The sequence below is a fragment of the Cinclus cinclus genome, chromosome 6 (genome assembly GCF_963662255.1).
Source record: "Cinclus cinclus chromosome 6, bCinCin1.1, whole genome shotgun sequence".
In the NCBI taxonomy this organism is placed as follows: Eukaryota; Metazoa; Chordata; class Aves; order Passeriformes; family Cinclidae; genus Cinclus; species Cinclus cinclus.
Window position 1 is genome coordinate 46,438,156 of NC_085051.1, and position 26,729 is coordinate 46,464,884.

General features: G+C 36.5%; 1 protein-coding gene across 1 annotated transcript; it reads left to right on the forward strand.

Moving 5' to 3' along the window:
- Window positions 1-26,691, forward strand: DGLUCY (D-glutamate cyclase). Its single transcript, XM_062494491.1, has 13 exons — window positions 1-45; window positions 958-1,069; window positions 3,865-4,018; window positions 4,704-4,902; window positions 6,501-6,651; window positions 8,082-8,204; window positions 10,392-10,583; window positions 12,551-12,811; window positions 13,289-13,388; window positions 14,993-15,141; window positions 19,901-20,020; window positions 20,911-21,062; window positions 25,564-26,691. Exons 1-13 carry the CDS (start codon window positions 1-3, stop codon window positions 25,705-25,707), a joined length of 1,902 nt encoding a protein of 633 aa, XP_062350475.1. The 3' UTR covers window positions 25,708-26,691.
- Window positions 26,692-26,729: the final 38 nt, after the last annotated feature.

The following is a 26,729-nucleotide window of genomic DNA, read 5'->3' on the forward strand; positions in this document are numbered from 1 at the left end:
ATGACATCAAGAATGGCTTGTTTAGAATTAAAGAAAAATTTGGAGGTTGGTAATTTAATTAATTGGAGGATAGTTCAGTTTCTTTACTTAAAAGTGACTAAGGTTAAAATCATATGCAGCCAAGTTATTATTTTAGCCAGATTTAACTTTTAGTTTTTCCAAATAGTGATGTAATAAACCCTTTTTGGTTATTAGTAGTTCAGGTTGAGAGAACTACTCTCAACCTGAACTTTGTGTGAACTTTGTCTGGATTGCAGAAAAATTATATTTTAAATCTTTAAAAGAAGTAAAAAGAGGCAGGTATTGATTGTAATTAGGAAACTTATTTCTGTGCCTACTCCAGATTGCGGGACAAGGGACTTAAACATCTCTACGTATGCTTTCCCATTGGAAGTATAGCCACAGGAGTATTCACTTCTGCATAATTAATATTTGAAAACTATAATACATGTGAAATGTATTGCAGTGACATTTTCTGAATATAGTTCTCTCTTTACCACAAAGTTGCCTTGCTAATTCTCTAAAAGCATTTTGATCAGAGAAGTAATATCATAGATTATACCCTGGTAGGTTAATCCACTTGTGCTTTTGCAGTTTTAAAGTTCCCCCAGCAATGACTTTGGGAAAACTGAAAACTAGAAAATTAATATGTATCAAGGAGGAAGAAATGTTTCTTATGTTATAGGGCAGCACAATTTTGTGTTTTATCCCAAATGTTAAAGTGCATGTTTCCAACTCATTTGTTGAAAGATTCAGTTTGCATAGAGTCATAGAATGTCAGTGAAATAACCCTTTGAATCTGATCTCCCTTTCGAGTTACAACTCAGAATTTCTTAATTTCTTTGATGGAATATGAGGAGGAAATGTAAGCTAAGCTCTCCAGAAAATCAGAATTTAAAATGCAGGGAAAAAAAGAAGACACTTTGTGTTTAAATTTATAATTATCTTTCTGTTAAGGATGAAGAGATGCTTTTGACAGGAGGCTTGAAATCTCTTCTTCCCCATGTGCTAAGAAGAATAATTCGATCCAACAGACTCAGTATTAGTAATACTTCTGGAATGGCAGAAGGTGAGTAAACCTAACAGTTCTCTGTGCAGTGATTCCATTTTAGATTCATAACTGTGTGGTATTTTGTTTGTAAAGGATTGAAGAAATAACAAAAGCACCAAAGTAAAACAGAAGAAAATGTTATGTTCTTAGATGTTTTTGAAATCATATTGTAACACCTGACTCTGTTTTTTAAATCATAAAGGTATATCAGAGAAAATACACCATCCTACCTGAGTAATGTACATGGACTTTGTTTTCAATGTTTGCAGTGCATCCCTTAGCTTCCAGTTGTCATTGAGAAATGATTGATGCGTAACATATTTTGAAGATCTTTAACCAAATCTGGGTTTCCTTGCATGTTGTTATCACGTCTGTAAGATGACCTACTGCTTTCTTCACAGAGACCTTGCTTTACTTAGCACATCAAATATGCTTTGGGGAAGAATTAGAGACATATAGTTACAGGAGTGGTTTTCTGTTTCATTTGTTACGGAAGGTGAAGATTACTGGGTCAACAAGACTGGGAATTATAAGGGAGAGGGAAAAATTAGTTTTATACTTAGATAACTGAATGCATTTTGGAAGACTGATTTCTGTCTTGCCTCTCATAGCTGGAGTTTTACAGAAGTAGAGAAGTCTGTCATTGTGATCAACTTTAAAAACAAATGTAAACAAAAATACCTCAGCAAATAGCTGATTGACAAAGCTGTGTGTCAAATAGTAGCATTACTATAAAAAATGTTAAAAAAGATTATTTTTTAGAACTGTAGTCAGTCTTGAAATTGTGGTTTTCTTTTCTATCAGTTCCTAAGCTGAAAAACACTAATGGAAGACATTTTATAATGTTAATAATTTGCAGTTTGCCCCAGCTGAATTTTTAAGTGAATTTATTGCTGCAGTAGTTTTATATGCATTAGTTCTAACATTTTTAGAAGTATTGTTGACATATAAAACAAGTTCATGAACAGTTTCATTGTACAAAAAGAACCATTGTAACAAATTTTCTTATGTTGTTGTTATCCAGTTCTTTCTTACTGTCCTCATTGTCATTCACCATAGAAGTTAAAAGCTCTTTCTAAATTTCTCTGAACTGGGACACGAGTGTGTTGAATTAATGCCTGGGTTGTTCAGCACATCCAGCTCCACCATTGCTTGTGAATACATTCATGATGGTGGCTCCATAATGCAAGTGAATCCATCAGGAGATTTGGATTTCATGTATACAAAAAGTAAGGACAGCTGTCAGGAGGAGCAATAAAGTTCTCAAAGTGTTATTATGAAGCTTCCTGATATCAAGTATTTGCCTGAAGATTCAGCCTGTCATCTGTAACTAGTATGTGAAATTCAGTGTTGTCAGTTGAATGTCCTGACTAAGCCCATAATTTTAAGAACTCATTAATATAACCAGCAAAGCAGAAAGTGCCTGTGGATTTCTCATGGAGGGCAGGGAATGAAATTGAGGGGTAACCAAATTTAGTTTTTTATTCAGTGGTAAATGCAGTATGTTTATTTAGCAAAAATATTTTTCTGTATTTAGCAAAAATCTGTATTTAGTAACGTTTGCTAGTAATAAAATGAATTTTTGTGCTGACTACTCCCAAGGGAGCAGTTTGTGGACAAATTCAGTATGCAAATGCCTGCTTACCTCAGCCTTTGCTTTGCATTTTTCCATCAGGAGTAGAATTCTCTTAGGATTTCTTTGTTAGCTTTGGTCAAGAATAAGACTTGGCTCATTTTCTACAGCCTTTGAAGGCAGATCATAGATTTCAACTAAATTATTGCCTTTTTGATGACAGACTACTGTAGTACTTAAGAAAGTGAGTGCTTCTGTGCAGCCTCCTACTCACCTGCCTGGTATCAGACAGTAATAACTCTTCAGGAGACTATGGAACAGAATTTAGGGATTGTTAATTGCTAGGTTTATACACCCCAGACCAGTTGTATTCCAAATTTCCTCCCATTATTTGAACAGTTGATACGTCCAGTTGATCCAGGGAAGTTTAAATAGCATTGGTATTAACAACTACTGTTAAGAAAATGATTTTTTGTTAAATAAATGAGTGGAACTTTTCTTTAGTGGTACTCACTGCAAAAATGTTAATGTCTTTAGAAGTTGTTTCATAGTAGTAGTGAACAACCTTTTAAATCAAAGCTATTTCCAAGTGAAGAAAGTGTAGCAGTTCTGTTTGTTTTAGGTTGTTTTTTTTTAAATTAGAAATTAAATTAGAATTTTAATTAGAAATTAGTGAGATTCAGCGGACAGTCAAGAGTTTATTCCTGAGCTGTAATCATATCTGTTTAATTGCAGCCCACATTAAAATTCCCTAGCCAAGAAATTTTAAAGAATGTGCTATGACCATCAAGATACCAGGAGTTTACTCTTGGATTGATTATTATCTTGGTGTGGTGAAAAATTATTGTGAAAGTATAGTATGTGATAGCCTTTATTGGGCTTTGAGTCAACATTTGCAAATAAAGCATTTTCCTACAGAAGACTAATATCCCAAGTTAGACAAGAAATTATGTTTACAAATAAATTAATAGAAATGTTTATTAATTATGGTGTCTTCATATTCTGCTACTACCCATGCCTGCCAACTGTTTTAGCTATGAATGAATTCACAGATAGAGTAGGCCTAGCTATGATTTTTAAAACATTTCAAGAAGTTTGATCTAATTACAGAGTTCTGAATCAAACATTTCCTTCAGGTAATTTTTATAAACCATCTAAAGAAATTCATACAGAAAAGTTATTGTTTCACAAACAAAAAGCTAAATTATTAACCAGCCATTCCTACCTTCCATAATTTAAGGCTATAAACAGGCAAATGTTGTGATTTTGCACAAGTCCCTGGCTGATGACTTTGAGAAGTTCTGCCATGCAAACAATGGACCCCTGCCACTGCTGTACAGAAGTCAACCAGGTGACTGGAAATGTCCTTCCCTGAGTAGTGATTCTGATATCAGGTAACTACAGACCAAGTGTGCTGGCCAATATTCTGATGTGAATGCTGATGGTGATTAGGAGGATTTGAGGAAATAACCTGCTTACATTGTTGAATAATCTGAACAATGTTCTTTACATGGAGTTATACCTTTGAGTGAAAACCATGTGTAACGGGCTAATTATGTTGTTCTTGAGCCCCATGTTATGATGATTGTCAGTATTACAAGTATTTCTCTAATCCAAAAGTGAAATTTTGTGTAATTTTAAAATATTTTGCAGTCTGTGCCTGCAGAATTCAATAATAGGGTTTTATATTTGTTTTGTTTACTAGAAACATGGCCATGATGACTGCATGATACTTGTAGAGTCTCTGAAATTTGAAATATGTACTCATGTGGTAAACACTAAAAACAAGTTTTAAACCAGCTTCCTAATTTTTGAGAGCCTGAGACAAGATAAGCCTGAGGGGCCTTTACCTATAAAACCTAAAAAATCTCAATCTCTAACATTCTGCCATCTTGGCTTTGTGCAGAATAAGATGTTCTGGGGGTTTTGCCTGTGTTTGTTTCATTAGTAGTCAGAAAGAACAAAATGGATAAAGCAGGCTGTATCTTGTGGTCTTACACTGGGTTTATGTCAATTCAACCAATTCACCTTGTTTTCAAAAAAAAGTGACAAAGATATGATAACTTCTTATTTCACTAGAACTGACTGCCTCCAGTACAGAAAATATGAGTATGGAACTTGTACTGCAACACTGAATAGCCTTACGGAATATTCTGAACAACTCAAGGACATGGTGACATTTTATTTAGGCTGCAGCTTCTCTTTTGAAAAAGCAGTCCAAAAAGCTGGCATTCCTATCAGAAATGTTGAGCAAAAATGTAATGTAAGCATGTACAAAGTAAGTATTTGCACACATGTGTAATCTTTGTTGCAATTTTGCCTGTGAGTTTTGCCCATATTCACTTTAGGTGCATATACCTATTGTTCAAATCAGAACTTTTTTTCTCTGCCTACACAGTAAGTTATGGAATGTGCTAGTACTGAGCACATGAAAATACAGGGTAAAATATTCCCAGCTTGAATTCAGTGTAAATCTCTTTTTTTCATGACTTGCACGCTTTTTCTGTTTCCTGTGGCAGCCAATACATTTGGATTCTGTTCCAGTTTGCCTTCTCTGTTTCACCCAATGATCCATGCACTGTTCTGACCATGTCTTTACGTGTGTCCAGCTCTCCATGCCAGCTCCTGCTTGCAGTTGGAATATTCCTTTTATAAACCATGACAATAGCAGTTTCTTCTGCATGACAGCCACATTTTGGATTTTTCCTGTGACAGTAGAGCCTTTAAACTGCACGCTTACTACAAACCCAGGCCTCTGCACCAGAAGATGTTCCCAAGGACTTGAGGTGTCTACCATAGCACTGAAAATTATGACTGTGCTCAGAAAGTTTGTGGTGTACATTTTAATAGTAACAGAAGTCTTAGAATAATTCTGGCCCCAGTAAATAAAGCCCTTAATACTAAGAACATTGAAGTACACATCTGCATGCCTTTTTCATTTAGTTCATGCTGTGCTACTGGGGAAAGGTTATTGTTTTCAGTGTTATCATTACACAGTCTATGCTATACTCCTGGTCAAAATGAAGGTGCAAATGTATATCATATATGAGTCCTTCTATCAAGCTTAAAGAAAAGGAAATTACAACTCTGTATCTGCTTCTAGCATTTCAGAATTAGGAACATTTTATCATTTATGGCACATTAATGCTGTGAAGAACTGCACAGTGTGTTTCTTCAGTGACAGGTGTGATTATTATTATCATTATAAAGGCTTTAAATGAACGTTTTCTAGACAGCTCTAGCACTCTGGCTGTCTTGTTTATGTTCAACTGCAACTCAGATATCTGACATTTTTTCCTAAAAAGCTGACCTGCTTTATTTCTAAATAGAAAAGGTGCCTCAGTGTCCCAGTTGGTGATGATGATTAATTCCACAGAGCCTTTGTAGAGGCATGAAAGATTTGTTATGTGTGGAACTGTCATGTATCTTCTGTGCAAGTGGGTACTGCCATCAGCAGTTGCTGACCCTGGCGTGTTATAGGGCACTGTATTCAAGTACAGAGGGTAGATCCAGTCTAAGTAGATTTTTAGCTGTGCCACAGTTTTCTCTTAGCTTTTTCACCTTCTGTAGAGGAAACATACCATTGTTTTCTGACAATATTGAATATACACTGAGCTCATCTTGCTGTGTGCACCAGAACAAGGAATGCATTAAGCTGAAAATTTTAGTGATCTGTGTGATGGAGCTAAATTATGGAATCTTAAAGGAAAAAAATGCAGGATCCTAAGAATTTTTTTTCAAAAGGATTTAAAATGAATGTTAGAGTGCAACCTTTCTAAACTCACATATAGCACAAAGATTATGATTTATTTATTCTAACATTTTAGAAGTATTATTCAATATTCCTGCTAACACTGGATTTTTTTGAACTGCCAGACATCTGTGCCTTGCTACAGCATTTCTATGTTTCACTGCAACTTAGTAGTCACAATGAGACCTATTCCTGAGAGCAAGTTGGGAGCAGCTGTGCTGGCAACATCTGAATTAAAAGAAGCCCATGGAGCACCAATTCACATAGGTGACCCTGGTCAGTGCTTTTCATTTCTCATTCTGCATGCACCTGATTGTGTATACAAGTGAAGAGGGAAAGCATGGGGAAGGTCTGAAGTAGGACTGAAATACTTGCACCATTAAATATGTTTTAATCCTTTCTATTGGTCACAAACCTTAATTTAAAAGAAAAAAGGAAGAAATAAAAAATAGAAAAAAAGAAGGTTTTGAGTGAGCTGAACACACAGATTTCTCAGATAAAAGATAGTTGTTGAATGTAGATAAGTTATCTGGCAGGGGTGGTTTTGGTAAGAAGTGTAATCACATTCTTTTGAAATGTGTGCAGTTTCATTTATATGTGAATACTTTCTTGCTGTCAGAGATTCCAGTGACAGGATAGCAATGACTGACAGCATGGGGAGAAGCATTTTGTGTCTTAGTGGCTGAATGTGAAAGTAAATACTGCATTATTTTTTAAAATACTGAAATAGCATACAGTGAGCACAACATTTAAGTCAAAATGAATAGAAATATGACAAGGGTTTTTTTTTAAATCTAGTTTGAACAAAAATGAAAAAAAAATGGAGGCTGTTCGAAAAACCACAAAACCAAACAAACACCTGTAATATGAAGATAGATTGCAATAATTTCCCCCCTGCTGTCAGAAGTTTGGTGATCATGGGTTATATACACAGAAGGATCACACTGCAGGGCATGGAAGGAGATGTCACTGGTTCACACAACACTCCAGTAACATACTTGAGTAACATATCTGAGTACTTAAGCCTGAAAAACTAGTAATAAGTCATTACAAAATAGTAAATTATCATATATACATATATATGATCTTATGAATTAATTTCAGAAAAGAGATTGGTATATGAAATCATCTGAAGAATTTAAAACCAAGGAAAGATAGCAAGTGCTTAGAATTACCCAGACTATTAGAAGTAGGTGTTAGAATAAAGCAAAAGACAATTTAGTGAAAGGCAGCTAAGAGTGAGATGTATTTATCTAAGACAGAGAGGAAAAGAGAAATTGATCATTTCTCTAGCTAAAGAATGTAGGAAGTTAACACAGTAGAAAATGTGTTCTAGAAAGAGCTCATTTTGCACAGCCATCACTTATTCTTGTTAGCCAGTGCTATGAATAGAATTCTTCTGTTGATCCAGAAAATTTATATTATCTTGGAAGCTCAGCATAGATGTCCAACTTGCATTTTGTTGCAGAAATAAGGTAAATACATTTTTACTGGTGTTAGCAAGTACAAAAAAAAAGGGAAATCAAGTCAGCTCAGGCTCTGGGGATATACACTCAAAGGCAAACTAAATGTTCCACTTTAGGGGGACTTGACAGTCTTGAACTCTTAACTCAGTGTCTTGAATGATGTTTGGGGTCCACCCCCCAGCTTTGCAGTATTACTACATAGTTAGAATTGCTCATGATTTCATTTTTGATCAATTCCAGGTCTGCTGGGAATACAAGATCTTTCTAAACCAGACTATGGAGATCCAGTTCACCTTCACCCTGGTGATATTCCAGTGTTTTGGGCCTGTGGAGTAACAGGAGTAGAAGCAATTATCAACTGCAGTACGTGCTGCTTAGAGACTCTTTAAAAATTCTCTCAGTTTCTTTTCTCTCTCTCTGTTTTATTTTATTTTTTTAAAAAGGAAACTGAATTGGCTGATTAGCGGGCTTGATTTTAGGGTAAGTTAAAACACACCCTAAACAACAAAAAAGCCTTTGGCAGGAGAGTTTTTGTTGTGAAATACAGTCTTCTTTAAAGAAAATTCTTGCTGAAATTTCACCACTTTTGTGTATTTTAAATGTTTAAATCTACATCTTGAACAACATCAAAACATTGTTTTAAGCCTTATTAAAAAACCCAAGAAGTTTAAAGGCATTAATTTTTAACATTCTTCATTTTAAAATATTATTTTGTACTACATTGAAGTAAAGCAATAGTAAAGGAAAAAGAAAGAAAAATGGGGAGGAAAAAAGAGAAGCCAGAAATCCTTCCAAAATGTTGTCAAGAGCTAGCAAATTGATTGACATGGAAAAGGGTTCTCATGGAGAATATTGAGCTTTTAGTTTTCTCCAAAATTAAGTAAATGTGAGACACTTCACATAGATGAAACTTTTTCTTCTGCACAGTGTTTCTGCACTGTGTACAGTCATTTATGCAGACATGAGCACAAAGGGCAAGAAAATGCAACAAAACCATAGAAACAGTATTATATACATCTCTAAGTCACTGTGTGGAATGAAATACTATATTTTCATTCTAACTGAAAAAGAAGCTTAATAATCATAGGCAATATATCTGGGACAACCCTGGGAGGTCATCTGCTTTGTCCTTCTCTCCTTGCAAGATCCTTGTAGTTTCTTACAGATGTTTATCTGAACTTCTTTAAACACCTGCTCTAATATGTTCAGCTCTAAGAGGAGTCTTCTTTCTCCTTCTTGCATACAATCTCTTGTCTCCAGTCCCAAATCCATGCTGAAAATCCTATTCTTTCCTGAATTCTTTAGCAAACCTATTCATCTTCCTCATGCATCCTTGTTGTAGGGAAAAGAGAGAAAAATTTTGCCAGTGTCTCCAATCTGTTGCACATGTGGCTGTCTATCCTGCCCTTGCCTGGAACAAACTTTCACTTGCATTTATTTCTCCATTTTCTATATTAAAACCAGTTGTCATTAGTGCATTCCAGGAAATCTTTTTATTTTTCGTAAGGTTTTTTTTTGCTGTGCTACTTTCTCACCTAGGAAGTTTAAAATCTGCCATATCACCAGTACCCATACTTTAAATGAATCTACTAGCTTGTTACAATAAACTGCTCGCGGGGTTTGGTGAGGTATAGTAAACCACAACAACCATGTTCCCCAGGTGCTTTAAATTGCTAGCCATAGAGTTCCAACAGATGTAGCTCAAACCAAGCACATACGTACTTAGTAAAGAAATATCTTCTCCATTTTCACCCTTCTAACAAAGAAAGTTTTGCTTGTTTAAGTATACCAGTTTTGCCAAATCACGTATTACTTAGATTCAGACTTCTGGAGTCAGTATAAAGACAGGAAATATTTTCAGCTTAGGGAGCTACTATGCTGTATGTCAGGTCTGAAGAAGCTTGTTTTTCTCCAGGGGTTTAGAGGCTACTCATACTTCCTTTGCTAACACTTACTGGTCCCCTTTTGTTACTCCTTGCCGGTTTAAATTGTCATGGTTTAACCCCAGCCAGCAGGATCAGGGAGAAAACTGGAAGGGTAAAAATTGGAAAACTTGTGAGTGGAGATAAAGACAGTTTTGTAGGGAAAGCAATAGCCATGGATGCAGACAGAGCAAAACAGGGAATTAATCCAGTGCCTCCCATAGACAGGCAGGTGTTCAGCCATGTCCAAAAGGGCACAGCCCCATCACAGTTAATGGTGACTTGGGAAGACAAGTGCCTTCACAACAGACCTTTTGGGAGGGTAGCAGACTTCCATTCTTAGATTGCCTCAAGTTTAGACCAAAGAGGACATTGTGGAAAAAAACTGATCTCAACTACTCACATGAGCTTTTAAAAAGCAGCAACATTTTCAGATGTACATGTATACATTTCTTTCTCTAAGTGTATTACTTGATCCATTGTAACTTAAAATATCAGGTCTTTCTGTAAGTGTCATCAGGCAGGGAGTCTGTTGTTATATTAAGTGGCTTTTTGAAATTATATCATCCCCATAATTTGTTACATTGCAATGATAACATTTAACTGAAGTTTTTTTAATTCATTTTAGGAGCTCCATTAGCTTTTACTCATTCTCCTGGCTGCATGTTCATTACTGACATAAAGAATGACAATGTCAGATCCTCAGGAGGAGTCCCACAGATCCACCGCATCTCTCAAGATCCTCTGCATTTCAGTATTGTGTCAGCAGAAGCAGCCCAAAAGATAAAGGCTCTAGAGACCCTAATTGGAATAGATCCAGGTATAAAAAAAAACTGTCTCCCTTTAATGAATTCTTATGGGGTAGAAACCAACCAATCCTGCCTTTTTAGATATTTTAAATTCAAGAACACAGTAAGAATCTAAAGGTGATTTTAAGAATTTTTTTATGGAATACAGTGAGTCTATATAACTAGGTCTTACATTTTCTGTTACTGTAGTTAATATCAGAGTCTGGCCAAAATCATTCATTGCGGGTAATGGTATATCTGATCTTGATGACTGTATGCTCCCAAAGTACACAGAAGCAGGCTGGAGAGTCCACAGGGAATAAGAACTGTTACTGAGTAAAATTGAAATTGGTATGTGAAGTACAGGGCACCTCAGCTTGCTGGTAACAGCTACATGGGTATTCACTATTGAGTAAATAGCACATTTCTTTACATATATTCATGACTACTGTGGTCCTGCCAGAAAATCCTAGTAGGTGCATGTGTTTTTCAAACACCACTCTCTGAATTATATTAATTTCTGCTGACATATCCATCACTAAGGTGCTGTATGATGGACCAAAGTGACCAAGTCACCACAGAAGGCTGAGCTGTGGGGCTGCGTGTGTGCAAGGAAGAGAGGGAAGTAAAGGCAAACTGAGTCGTGCAGCCATTCCTAAAATACACACTGAGTTAGTCCCCTCTGGCTGCTGCAACGTCTGAGCTCAGTGTGCCATAAATTTTCTGAAATCCTCTGTAGGCAGTAGTGGAAAACAGCTTACACCCAGCACTCCCGAGCTCTGGGTTTGGGCTGTGTGCATGTATTTGGCTCTGTTTATTTTTACTCACAAGGCCTCTCCTTTCCCACTCTCTGGAGCTGACTTGGCATGATGCCATGCTCTGCAGAACTGCAGGACCTAGCTTAAGAGTTAGCTCATTTTATTGCTAAAGGAGAGTACAGTACTTTGTCTCAGTTAATATACCCACTTCTCTGAGACTTGTATTCTGCTTATGTTAACTTTAAGTTTTCTGAACTTTTTTCTGTCCATTATCTGTGTATTGCCTGTGTTATTTAGGAGGAACAGGGGGAGAAATGCCAAAGGGGAAATTGAGGACAAAAAGAGGAAAATGTAGGGGTGAGGGGAGCGAGAAGGATGAAGATATGAGGAGACTGGAAAACAACAGTGAAGACTTGTCTCTATAAGCCCATCGTGCTGGTGCTCATGGTTTTCTTGAGTGCTAGAATATCGAAAGAACTGAGCTGTGAACTTTTTTCTAAGTGACAGGGAAGGAACATGGGATAGGAAGTGTTTGAACAATGAAAGCCATACACAGTTAATAATGTTGCCTATTTAGGGACTGACCCATGAGAAGAGACTTGTGTTAATATTCACCTATTTCTGAGGGTCTCATAATGTGGTTCTCTGCTACATGAAGTGTTACAAGAACTTCTAATAGTAACCTGGATACAAGTGTATTAATCGAGTTTATGAGGTCCCCAGGTAACTTGCAATGTCTCTGAAACCTCACTTCTGAGGTTAATAGTTTCATTAAGGGAAATTTATGTGGGAATTAGCTCTTCCCAATGGGATGGAGTTAAATAGAGACAAAGGACCAGCTTACACATCTGAAGTCTGCATCAGAACTTCTGTAAGGTCTGCAAACTAGCTTCAGTAGCTAAACATGGTCTAGCAGGACTGTCAAAGGAGAACAGGGCCAAAGGAAAGGAAACAATATGCAGTAAGCTCTCAGAACAAGCTATTTACACTTATACCTAGAACTGCTAGGTACAATAATTTTCAAAAGCCGACATTCTTAACCTGGAAGCACAGCCCATTATCTTCATTACTCATATCCTACATCTTCTTAGGTTTCCTGAGGAAATTACCCCAATTCCTGCCTTGACCAGAGGTTTTTTTCTTTCCTTTTTTTTTTTTTAAACCCATTTTATATCACTAAAGTATGTACTTTCACTTCCAAAGGAGAATGATATAATGAAGTATTGCTTGTACTTGTCCAGGAGAGAGGGGCATAAGGCACCTGCAGCAGCAGGGTGAGCTGCTGGGGTCCTGCCTGGCCATGTCCCACGCACGCTCCGTGCTGATAACCACGGGATTTCCCACCCACTTCACCCACCAGCCACCCGAGGAGAACGACGGCCCCCCGGGAGCCCTTGCCATTGCAGCTATGCTGCAGGCCTTGGAGAAACAGGTTGCCATAGTTACAGATCAGAGAGCCATGGATCTGAATAAAAAGATTATTGAAGAAGCTGTTCAACTAGGTAAGAGATACAGGGTTTGCAGGTTTTATCTTGCTGATCTGTACCAAGGTTTGCTTCAGTTTTAATCTGTCACTTAGTACAGGACTTTTTTTTTCCCCAGAGAATGAATCAGAATTCATCCACTAAGCTCTGCTCATCATTGCTACAATAGCATTTTGTTAACCTAGGTGGCATCAAGTTAATGTGTACCTATCTGGGTACTGATTCTGGATGAATTGCTTGCCATAAATTCTAGATGTCTGTTCTTATTCTTTGTCCTGGGGTAGACCTTTTCTACCACAAGGTCCCATTTAACAGCATTTACATCTAAACAAGTTTTAAGTAAAGTAAGGATATAGGGAGCTCATCAATAACTGTGTAAAGACATTGAATTCTTACTGTTCTAGCAATTTTACTGTCTTTTTTTTTAACTATTCAAAGATGCATCAAAAAAATAAAAAGTATGTAGCATCTGAATTTCATTTTGCTTTCCTGTAGGAATCCTGAAGAAACCCATCCCTCTGTTGAGTTATCAAAAGGAAAGTGCTGATTCAGCTTTAAAGTTTTTGTGTGAGAATGAGAATCCTGGAAGACCTAGGTATGTATATTCAGTTTTTGAGAATGGGTCACACCTCCACTGTGCAAATTTATAATAAAAATAAGGACCGTGGTCTAAGAAGGCACAATGGCTGCAGGTAAATCCCTAAGACTTTGAATGCACAGAACAAACTTTGAAGCTAAACACTGTTGGAGCATACACAGAGTACAGAATTCCACATTATTCTGCAATTATGCACTTCTGGAGTACAAAAAAACCCCAATTCTTCATATATCAGTAGTTCTTTTCCTTCAAGAGATTTTTACAAGATTTTCAGCTGCTATGAATATATATACATAAAATATATATTATTTTACTAATTTTTAAATCCGTGAGAAGGTCAAAAAGTATTATATCAAAGTCAGTGAAAGAGCTAAGAAAAGAGCTGTGGAAAGTGTGCATTTTGTAGAGCTTTAGCTCTACTCAGACAGCTAGGGAATCTGATCTGAATTAATAATGTCATGTGTTTGTAATAGTGTGATTAGGGTTAATGCACTGGAGAATTTGCTGAGTAGCTGTATGCTCATTTCATTACTTACCATGCAGCTTAAATTTCCTGGAAGTAGGTATACATTGCTCATTTTTATTGATCTTCCCATGTAAAGTATTTTAATGTAGTTGCCCTCAGTTTGCATTTTTTAATAAAAAGGTATTTCACCCTGGTATTTGCTTCATTAACTTACTGAATTCCCATTTTTTTTTCCACAAGTTTGTGTGTATTGTAATAGTATGCATGATACCTTCTTCATTTTGTATGTGTTGTTTTAAAAATGTTTCTTATAGCTTTACTTAATAGAAGTACAGGCAGATTCTATTTAAATTGGTCCCTTAGTCCCAAAAAGCTGAAGTATTTTTTTAAGTAGACAACTAACCTGCTAAAGGTCTCTGGAATCACTGTAGATACCCACCCACAAGAACATTAAGTAATTCAGCAGAATTAGTGACCTCAAAAACTAGTAAAATCAGAGAAACAGAAGCAAAATAACATACAGTGTCAGAACTGAGTACTATAGTTCGACTTAAAGTGTGGGACAGCTGCTGTACATCTGCCCGCTTTCATAACCAGCAAAACAGCCATAGACTTAAAAAATAAGTCCCACAAATCTAAAGACCCAAACCCAAACATTGCCTAACTAAAAACAGATGAATATTTGCCAAGCAATGTACTTTAGGTAGAGAGTGTATTTGCACTAACAAGGATTTAGATGATCATTAGTTTTCCACTTTTTTGTTTTCTTTGAATACACTTAGAGAGATGAATATTTTACAAGACACCATCTGCTTTAATGTGAAACAGAGCCAGGCCAGATGGCTGACCCAAAGGATTGCTGGCTAGGAGGACTGCAAGAACTTCTCCATTTCTTGGTAGCAAATGTGGTTTGGAGGAGCTGCACTAAAGCTATTTAAAAAACCCTGAATTAGCCTTTGAAAAAAAATGCCATAGACAACTACATTCAGAAATAGCAAAACAGTATCCAAGTTTTACCTTGAATTCCTAATGGTCAGAAAATAGAACCAAGCATAAGCAGCCAACAGAAGAATTTTTCACGTGAAAATCACAGGTTTGACTTCTCCCCTCTGTTTTTTTACTCACCTCTGACCAGATTTGATCACCTGGTAGCAATAGAGCGTGCTGGGATGGCTGCTGATGGCAATTATTACAATGCCAGGAAAGTTAACATTAAACATCTTGTGGATCCCATAGATGAACTATTTTTAGCTGCACAAACCATTCCAGGAGTCACAACAACAGGTGAGTGTGAGTTTGTGTGATATTCTCAGAAGCAAGAGAAGCACAGAGCAGGAACTCTTACTGGTAGTGAAGGGGAGCAGGAGGCAGGTGCTGAGTGGCTGCTTTCAGGCTACAGCTGTTTGTTGTGATTGGATTTGAAGACACCATTGCTGGAGACAAACTACAAGTTTCTATTGAAGAATTCTCACAACCAAAAAAAAAATTTCAAAGTTATTTAAGGACAAAAAAGCAAGCCTACATGTATTATCTATACATAAGTCTATGTACATACACTCTAAGTGGAGTTTTTGATAGTGACTTTATTCTTACTTTTTGTGTTGAAGGCAACATAGAACATAAATGGTTGTTGGATGGTAACATTACTTATTGAAGTGTTGGTTTTATGATTGTTACACCTAAGTTAAAACAGCAGTCTGGATAAATCTTTGTTTTTATTGTCTTCAGCAGTACATTCCTTTAAGCAGGGGCTACATATTTGCGTCTATTAAAATAGTGCCTTTTCCAACAAAAGTTGTGCATACAGTAAGAATCTTTAAAGGAATGCCTTGTCCTTCTCCCCAAAACAACACTGGCCTTTGCTAATACCTCTAATGAGAATGCTTTTGTCAATGTGCTGTTCTTTTCTTTAGGCAACAAACTTTTTTTCTTTTCTGTATCTGGTTTTGACAAAATATGCCACAGACCATTGTACAACATCCTTGTACAATCAAATGCTTCCTGCTACCATATGTGGCCCAAATGAGAGTTTTGGAGAGATATAATCTCTCTAAATATTAAAATTAAATTAAAAATAAATACCGATGCCAGACTGATTTCTGTCACATCAGAACATGTCTGCTGATTTAGCTTTTCTTCTTCTTATAGTGCAGTGGACTTGCTCCTAAGTATTACCAAAAGCATGGGAACTTTAGCTTCTCAATTTTGTTGTTTTTCAAACGTTTCCACAGAATTTAGAGACATTTTGCAGAGATGATGGATAGCCTGATTTCACTGTATTGATATAATTTAAAAGCTGTATAGCAGAGAACTTCACTGATATTTTTTTATTATTGTAAAATTTGCAATACTTTGTATTTAGATTTAATTCATGTGGTTTTTTTTCTATTCCTAAGATGTGCCTTCCAACATTCAAAAAGAAGCACTCTAGATGGCACTGTCTTGGCAATCTCAACAGAGGACAAAGATTGACTGAATAAGTATATGTAAAGCTCTGTTTTGTAAAGATGTCTAGCAAAATGCCTCAGAGCTTTATCTGCTGCTGTTGGTTTTAACTCCTGTCCCTGATTTTAGGTTGTTGATACAAGAATTTGATCTCTCCAGCTATTTACATAACATTACAACCTGATTCCTTTAGTAAAAATACCCTAATCCCTTCAAATGTCTCCTGCAGCCACTCAAAGTATATTATTCATTTGCTGGAGTTTGGAATGTTCTGCCAGCTGAGAATTTGAATCTATTCAGCAGAATGTAGTTTGTTTCAAACATTCTCTGAATATTCAAATATACTATGAAATGTCATTAATAAAAAATACCACAGGCTTGTGAAAAAGAAGAAAAGCAGTTATTCAGATTCACTATGTCTCTGTCTCAGTGCTGTGAACTTTCTCTAAAGAGATTTCTGCATAGAAAATGGTTTAATAAGTCGGAGGCTTCAAAGGACAATAAAGAGATCTGCTCTCATCTCCCATGGCATTTGTGTACATGGATATTCTGCTCTGGAGAATTCTTGCATTGTTTCTTACCTCGTTAACCTTCCTTGTTTTGCTTATCACACTAATTTTTTGTGTCTGTTATTTTAATTGGGTAGCAATTTCTTGGGGTGGATGTTGGGTTTTTTAATATGTTTCTGCAAAATGTAGTTTAACTTAGCCACTGTGGCCTTTCTATTTTGTCTCCCATTACTGATAGCAATGTGTTGCTACTGATGAGGGTAAAATTTTTTCTGGTGGGGCTGTCTTCAACTTTCTTTATGGTCAGTAGGAATTTGGAGGCATATGACTAGTTCAAAACTAAATGCAAATATTGTACGGAATTAGGGTGGACTACTTGAATAACCTTACAGACTAGAATACAGAAGGATCAATTTTTCAACCTACAGAAGCTCTTTATATAGTGTGCTCTGTGGCAAGAAGCACTGTGTCAGTAGGTGGAGAGGGGAAATGTCAGAACATTTGTTACATGCTGATTAATTGCTGTCAAGTGTTGCATTTAAAACAAGATCTGTGTTTTTTAAAAAAATCTGATCTGGTAGTTTGACCACAAAGCATGAGCAGTGCCTACAGTTGTATGGGTACTGACATCCTGAAAACTCAGGAAGTGGGGAGCAGCCTTGAGGAATTCACAGAGTAAGAAGAAATGAAGGGCAGAGTTTGGAAGGGACTCATTTCCACATAAGACTGAAATAAAAGATTAAGAGGTGTTACTGGTACCATATATTATTTTTTTTCTGTTGTCATACAATTGACATAGCTATATGCTATTTATATAGGAGCTAATTAAAAGCTTTCCAAAGTACTGCATGAAAAAATGGGGTCACACATTTTCCTTTCATACAAAAGATTTTTAGCACAGAAGACTGATGTCTCCTGCATATTTCATAAATGTAGTTTCAGAAAACAATGTAGTCAGTGGGAACTTGCATGGAGGATCCAGCAGAACTATTTTTCCTTTGCCTGGAAAGAAGTTGGGCCTTTAGAAGAGGATTCATCTTGTCTATTTTCAGACATCTATATTTGAGATGTCTGCCTTGGGGTGAGATGAACTGAATGTGTGAAGGGAGTGTTTCTTTTGGCTGACTTTAAAAGCAGTGTAGCTGACTGGCTCATGTGTTGATGGCTGCATTTGCACAGGTGAATTTCATCCTGGAGATCTACAGTAAAATAAAGTTCTCTGGCAATGTGTGGAGGAAGAAGAAAACAGATGGCACAGGAGATTTTTCAGTGGGGTGTTCTTTTTCTCCCAGTGTCACACAAAGGGGATCCATCCACAGCAATAGATCTACTAATTGTGAAGCCATCCTGGTAACAGGACTCCTGCAAAGACTGGAAAAGCAAAGCAGGACTGATAGAAAAAGCCCCGAGCGATGGATATATTTCAGTTAAAGAAACTGTTGGTTATCTTCAGAATATTAAGAGCAAAAATTTTAATTTTGAGTATAAGAAAAATTAGAGCACTGTGTGATTCTTACAAAGCAGTAGAACTTCCATATTTATATATGAGGATAGAAGCACCAGGATTATATCAATACCTGTTTGAAGAGTACTACCAGTAAAGTGATTTTCAAATGCACCATTAACTCACAATGGTGAAATAAATGTGAGCAGATTATTAAAGCAGATAAAAAATATTAACTGTTCCATAGCAAATCCTTTTATGTAAGCTATGTGTCACTCACTTATGCCCCACTTGACTGGGTAGTCTTAGGTATAAAATAGAAAATTGCTGCTGAGAAATAAGTTTCCACGTTGCTTAAAGAAGAAATTTGCTACAGACACGAGATATTTATGCAGTTACTAAAAGTGCTAAATTTACCAGTTTTTAGGACTTGAAGTGTAAATTATAAATATTATAATTTCTCTTCTTTAACACATGCTATGCATTAGAGCACAGTCACATTTCAAATTCAAATCTGATACAGTGAGGACTTGGAGCTCTTTACTGTTCTGTTTCACAGACATGCTCTAGGATTTTTCTGTAAAATCTTTAAACTGAAGAAGATACCATTCAGACTAACAGATGAAAGAGAAATTTTAACTTCCAACTGAAGAGTAATAATAATTTATTAGTAATTATAAATAATAAATATATTTATATATATATATATAGGTAAGAAACTAGAGGTACTATCCAGCTTCTATGTAAACTGCTAGTTTGTATGTTATCCTCATCTCCAGATAGCTAAATGACATCTGACAGCTTTATGTCCCAAATATCAGATTGCCTAGAATTTTCCTAAAATTACATAGATCCCACTGATTTCACTAAATCACTGAGACACATACACAGTATTTCTATTTGTGCAACAAAAATCAATGCCCCACATCCATATACAAGAAAAATTTAAAAATAAAGACTATCTGTTTTTTTGGTGACTATGGAAAATGAAAACAGTATGCAGGGCTGGGCTCTTTGTGTACTGCACCATGTTAGTGATCTGTGTCAAACAGATGGGCAGTGCAGCCAGGTCTGCTTCTGCCCAAATCCTTATAAGTATTTTTCCTTATCTTTCTGCAATAACTGTTACTTCTGTTCTGGTTTTGTTTTGTTTTTGTTTTTGTTTTTTTAATTAAAGCTTGTAACAAGCCAAAGTTTTCTCTGCTTGCTTTATTATAGAATTGTTGGCTGATTTCTCAGGTTGATTTGGGTTTAATTTTCTATTTTCTTCCTTTATTTGTGCTGAGGTACTTGTGGTAACACGTTATATAGAACACTCATGTAAGGCCTTCCATAAGCAAAGTTTACTGTCTTGATTCTGTCTGCAGTTCACAACCACTTGATAATTTTGATTTCTTTTGCTTGCACAAAATGTACAGTGTACATTCCCTGTATAAACTTAGAGGTTGGCATGTAATAGATTATGCTTTCAGCTATTTCATTCAGTCTTCTGTTTTTGAGTGCTGTGGATGGAAAAGGGTAAACTATCTCATATGGAGCTATGAACTATCACAGCAACTGTGGGGAAGAAACGGGGTGTTTTCTAAAGGGATTGTCAATTATATGCTGTGTTCATACTCATTTTGTCTTTTTCCCTTTCATGAAGGTGTTGGAGATGGAGGAAATGAATTAGGAATGGGCAAAGTAAAAGATGCTGTAAAGAAGCACATAAAAAATGGAGATGTTATAGCTTGTGATGTTGAAGCTGATTTTACTGTTGTAGCTGGTAAGGGATTTTTTGGTGGGGTGGGAGAGTAGCTGATGTTTGAGAATAGAACTGACAAGGAAATATTTGCCTTTCCAAGTAACTTTTATTGGTCTTTTCCAAGTCATCCTCAACTGATCTATCTCAGTATTATGTGCATTTTCTGAAGAGTTAAGCGCCTGTTGCTTCAGAAGAACTGGCTGAAAACTGAGAATGTTCCGTGAACAAAGTGCACTTAATTGGAAATAGTTGGGCAAATCCTGAGTAATCTTGAAAAATCACACATTAGATAAAATCATAGAACCACAGAATCTTGGAATGGTTTGGGTTGGAAGGGATCTTAGAGATCATCTAGTTCCTACTCCCCCTGCCATGGGCAGAAAACTTTTTACTAGACCAGGTTACTCAATAACAAATATTAATAAGGAAGACTGCAGAAGTGATCTGTGTGGGAATTAAAATGTCTGTGCACATTAAATTAAATTAAATTATAATATGTATAGTAATTCATATAATAATATGAATTAAATTGTATGTGCACATACAAATTTTCCGTATAATTGATAAACTTCTGTTTAGAGTGTGCCTCTACCAGGCATAAATTAGTCATATTGTCCCTTTACAAAGAAATAAGTCCTTTCAATAATCACTCAAGCACAAATGTATGTTCTTAATGTTTTTTATGTTCAACAAAAGTTGAATGTTATAGTTAAAATTCTCTTTTACGCCATCATGAGATAAAATTCACAGTGAGAGAGATGTTCAGCAAGGACCTACTTGTAAAGCGCATGTTCCATATCGTCCTTGGGCTCGGGTTTCTCCGTTCCCAACCCAGGTACCTGTCTCTGACACACTCTGGACACTAAGCAGCCAATTTGTGCAGTTTGGTTTGACAGTGCCTCTCTTTGCAGGGGTCTCTAACTGGGGTGGCTACGCCATTGCCTGTGCTCTGGATGTGCTGCGCCGCTGTGAGATCCACGACCGCTACCTGCGCAGAGCTCTGGGCTTCCCGCGCACGCCGAGCCGGAGGCTCTGGCAGCCGGCGCTCCCATCTGTCACCAAGGTAATCCCTGGGCCCCAGCGGGTGGGACTTGCTCATCACAGGGAGATGGAAGTGGCCGCCAGCTGCTGAATGCTGGTCTGGTTCAATACCTCACCAAGGTCTTGGGGCGCTTCTGGGGATTCCTTGGGAAGGAGCAGCCACACTGTCCTCAGACTGTTTTCCACAAAGGATTGGAGACGCTGCAAATAAAAATCCTCTGATATGAATGTATTCATGTCTTGTAGCTTCAAGCAGAAGACAGTGCTACAATTTTATGGGCAATGCAAGAAATCCTTGTATTGAGATACAGTGATTAAAATTTCCAGTTTGCTTCCTTAGAATCATTCATGATTTTCTAACTCTGTTGCAGTGTCCTTTAGATGTCTGCTTCCAAAATCAAAAGTCACAGTTCTTACGCAGTAGCCACTCCATACATCTGGTCTTTGTACCTTACTTCTGCTCTTTCTGCCTATTCTAGTTTGCTGGAACCTTTCTACAATTAGTTTTGAATGTTTCTAAATTAAAAACTTGGAGAAAAACTTGTACATGAATATTTTTAAATGTGTTTTGACTAATGCAGCTCTGTACAGTGTGATATTCCGGGAATGCAAAGGTTTCAGACTGAGAAAAAGTAAAATAACTGAGAGGGGTGATAAATGACTGTGATCTGTGCTCATCCTGCTAAGCACGTGCCTCTATTTTTAACTTGGCAGTGGTTTAAAAAAAAAATCTGTCTGTACACGCGCACACACACTTATTGATTAAATAAGATTTGTTCCACAACTTTGCAATAAATTAGGAACTTCAGAACTCAAAATTTATTAGCAAAGTACCTCTACAGAGATTAGGACAAACCCATTAGGTGTGTGACCTCCAAGAATGCTAAGCAAAATGCAATCCATCTGCCATAGCTACTGCCCAAAATGAAGAAGATTTTCTCCTGAGATGACAGGTCATTCTGCATGAAATTCCAACAGAGCACTTTTTAAGTATTTTAGAATAGATCTCACTAATTTTTTTAAATTCTTGCTATCTTAGTTTTTTATCTAAAGGTCATAAAACTGAAACTCATCCCAACACTTGCCATAGCCACATAGCTTAACAAAGCTTTTATTGCCCTTTTCAGCACAGTCTTTTTATAAAATAGAGAAATTACTTTTCAGTTTACAATGTTTTTTTTCCAGTTGCATCTACTGGCTTTTGACCTTTAAATTAATGCATCCTAAAATGACTATGATCAAAATTCCAGGTAATGAGATACTGTAATTAAATGTTATATTGTGTACAGGAAAACCTTCTTGTTTTTGTTTTACTAAGCTATACAGCTGGGAATATTAATGATCCAATAATGGGCTACTGAAAGTGCAACAAAATCTATTGAGAAAATTATAGGAAACAGTTTTGTGGAGGAGAGAAAATGACAAAATATCTGACAAGAAAATATGGTAACTTTAATTATAAATCACACAACAAAGAACAATGCAGAAGATTGAATACATTAGTATTCACAAGACTCCATTAGTATGAAAAAATCAGACCATTTATGCTTATATGGCTACTTTCTGAAAATTCAGCTTCATTTAATGCTATAATAATTACACTAATGAGATAAAGAGTAACACCACACAGATCCATCTCAGTGTTTATATTTGTGATTGTAATTGGAAAGAGAACATTTGAAGTAGTCCCTTAGCACCAGACAGCTTTCTTATAATGTGCTTTACTTTTCTTCAAAAAATGGCACTTCCATGAATGCTGTAGGTCATTACTAAGTGAAGACTTCCCCTGAAACACCAACATTATTTCCCTTCAGGCTGGTGTTTGAGCAGTGTCAGGATTGCACTGCCAAACCCCAGAACTGCAGAGCTCTCCCTTCCCACTGAACAGCAAACTAAGATTGTTCTGAGTTTGTGGATGAGCCTTTACACACATCTTTGTGAGAGATGCTGCAAAGCATTTGTTCCATGGTGAGAACTGCAGGAACAGAAAACAACTGGACCTAAACAATCTTTGCTTACCTAATAATTTGTTTATGATATTGGCTTGGTTTTTCAAATGTTGATAGGACTTTTACACCAAAATGACTGTAATGAAATTAATTAATTCATACATATCCAAATGTAGCTAACACCAAACATCTTACAGTCAACTCTGCATTTCATTGCATTTCACAAACAGGTTAATATATCAAGATTTGATCTTTTACTGAACTCTTTATTAATGGCAACTTACTAATTGCATAGGGTTTTTTTGTAATTATGACCTATAAGAATATTAATTCTATTATAAATATATAAAGTGGTAACATATTTTAGTGTGCTTTACTAGCCTTTTCATTCAGAAGGAAGTTTTCCCCCCTGAATAAAGCACAAACTAATGAGATATTTTTCTATTAATTTGATTTTCTTTTCCCATTACCCCACTCCCAACATAATTATTTACTTAAGAGAGAATTGTGGTCAAATTGCAGCCTTGTACAGCTAAGGATGTGTGCTATACATTGTATTTGCTTATTACAAATGGAAACAGTAGCATTTGATGGCAGGCTCTGGTTTATCAGGCACAGTTATGTAGCCTTAAGCAAGCAAACTTTTTTACCTCATATAAGCAGATCAGACAGCTCTAATATGTAAATATGTAGCACAAGTTATTCACATTAGATATTCTATTTTGTGTGTCCAATTTAGGTGTCTCTTGTGACAGGAGAGATCTTTGCCCTTCTGCATTTAGATACACTCCGTGCTGAGAGAAACTTCTCTTTTGCAGAAATATCAGTTGTATATATTTGCATTTATGTACATGATCATTCATATTATATAAACTGATGTGCTTTTTATAATTTTATAAATTATAAAGTACCAAACTTTATGCTACTAATATATCCTGATAATTTCCTTAAACAGCTGTGTTGCTGCTGACACCATGTAACTATGAATATTTTTCCTTTGGTAGAAAACCAGAGAGCCTCATTTAATTTTGTTGCAGCTAAGAATTAGGATGTTTTACCAGCAAATAAAAGATCTTTAGAAACTGCATTCAGAGAACAGGTTACAAAATTAAACTGAACTGATCATGCAGGGCATGCCTTGCTTCATTCAGAAATGATTATATTTTGGCCATGTACTGTATTAGGTAATATACAACCATATTGTTTGCTAATTCAGATCTACAATACTGTATTCTTTGTGGTTTAGAAGTGTTCCTAGGAAAAGTCCTGACATTTGATAAGAGAAAATCAGATATTTTAACATTTTTTTTTCATCATTCATTTGTGTCCAGGAGATAAAGAACTTTGCTAGAGTTTGCTTGTGTGGTAATGTCAAACAAGAAGTGTTGAAGCCAGAGAACTCTTTGCCAAGGACACTGGTAGGGTTGTTGCAGTAGCAATTTCCATGGAAATGGAAATGGTACAGTAGACAAAGACCAGAAAGGGCATTCCTAGTAAAGAAAGGAAGGAAGAGACAGATAGGTGAGTGTTTCAAGGTCCTATATAACCTATCACAGGGTTGGTATAGGGGAAGCTAAAAAGTGACTAGGTTATTAGTTTACTTGGATTTTTATTAACAGAATTTAAGGAATAAATTCTCACTATAGTAAATGCTTAAAAATGGAAGTTTTACTGTGTACATTTCATGACAAATGAAAAGCTGAGCAGTTTATGTCAGACATACATCTGCTTGAAACCAGATCTTCAAATTTCACTGTTCCCTGTGTTTTCTTCAGAGCTCATTTTATCCCATCTTTTCAGCCCACAATACTAACTGGCCTGTAGCTCACAAAAAAGGATTTTGTTCCCTCTGTGTACTTTTACAGCTCAACTTGGAACACACTTTGTTATCTGCTTATATTAGTTAAGCAAGAAAATAACTGTAGTTCTAAACAAAGCATATCCTAGTTCAGACCATGCCAAGGAAGCACAATTTCTGAGGTTGTTTTCTCCCTACTGCTTCCCTAAGCAACCACAATTCTCATAAAATCAATAATGAAAAGGGAAGAGAGGGCCAAAGGCACAGAGAGATCAGAGAAGCTGCAGGAAAGGAAAGCGTGTGTGCAACCCATCCAGGTGCTCTCTGTAACGTTTTTTCCTGGTGCATCCTCTTTCCCTTCTGTTCTTTTTCTATAAAAATGCAGTTGCAGCCAGCTGCCTTGCAGGATGAACCACTCATGGATTTCTAAGATACCTTGGGTGGGTGGAGGTTCCTCTGATTCTGAATTGTGCAACATAGGTACTTGAAACCAGGCAAAAAATGATTTTTCTGAATTGCCTCTAATGTTCTGTTTGGGGCAGTGTGGAGAAAAGTAGTATTCAGTGATTAAATAGCAGTCAGGATTATAAAGCATCGGACACTCCCTGAGCTCCCGATGTTAACATATTCTTTGGGACATGATAGTACTTGCAAGCTGATGGCAAAATAAATATGGAGGATATGGTCAGTCTCTCCCAAACTTAAAATAAAGATCTTGATGACTGCTCTTATCTGATTCAGAATTTTAATTATAGTCTGTTTCTTTGTTTTTCAAGGAAGAAAAGCTTCTGAAAACACTTGTGCAGCTTGGGGTCCGCAGTGGCAAAACTGCCAGTCTAGAGATGGAAGTGGATGGGCTGCCCTTCTACAACACCCATTCTCATATGATTGAAAAGCTTCTGCAGGAAGCACAGCAGTGACTGCCCCTAATGATTTCTGCATCAAGAGTTGCTCTTATTCTTGCATTTCCTTATTCTTGAGGCTCTCACAAGGTGTAAAAGATTAGCAAAAGTTGAGTTTCTATCTCTGGTGTCTTGATCATGCACAGCCTTTCATTGTTATCTTTTCAACATCTCTATGGAACACAAAGACTATATCATCCACTTGGTCTGCCTTTCTTTTATGTAATTTTATAAAGGAAAATTAATATTAAATGATATTATATAATAAGAGGTGATCTGGCTTTTACAAAGAAAGCATGAATGAGATATTATTGCACTGCTGTTCTTGTTTTACTAACCTCATAACTGCAACAGGAAGTAACTCCTGTAGCAATTTGATTGTAAAAATGCTTGTGGTGAGGAAAACAGCTACAGTAGAGAGGGAAGATTCAAAACAAAACTGGAGTGTTACAGTAGTGAGAGCTCCATTGCACACTTCCTGTAGCCCCTCTACCCCTGTGTTCTTATAGTGGGGGATAGTTTGTGGAAGTGTGAGGAGATAAGGAGAAAATTTTAACTGAGCTAATGAAAATAAAGGCAGCATTGCAGATCTTCTGTGTAAAAGGTTGGCTGTGCCATTAACCCCTGTCTATTAGTAGTTTGCCACTTATATATTTTGCCACTTTATGGATAATAGAGAAAAGTTTTAGATATTTCACAGTATCCTGTTGTTCCGAAGACATTATTGAATACAAAAATAATTATTTAAATTAATTATGATAAATTGAAGTATGATTAAAAATAAATAAACATTTGCATTCACTATGAAATAACATTATGCAAATAAACTTCTACTTGAGTTCTGAATTCCTGTTGTAGAAATTCAGCTCCTGACAAGACCAAGTGAAGTCTGTCACACAGGATTACAAACACTGAAGCAGTACACAACTAATGGTTGTGAGCTGTGCCCAGCTGTTGTCATTTAAAGCTGTAATTTTACCTTAGCTCCAGGTGAGTGTCAGGACTGAAGTTCTGCTGGCTGTTAGCCCTCGAAGCAGAGA

Excerpts from the sequence above, each read along its gene's own strand:
- DGLUCY (XM_062494491.1), top strand. The coding sequence starts at position 1 with ATGACATCAAGAATGGCTTGTTTAGAATTAAAGAAAAATTTGGAG. Across the intron at positions 4,019-4,703 it reads AGTAGTGATTCTGATATCAG|AACTGACTGCCTCCAGTACA; the intron begins GTAACTACAGAC and ends TTATTTCACTAG. Across the intron at positions 4,903-6,500 it reads GTAATGTAAGCATGTACAAA|ACATCTGTGCCTTGCTACAG; the intron begins GTAAGTATTTGC and ends TTGAACTGCCAG.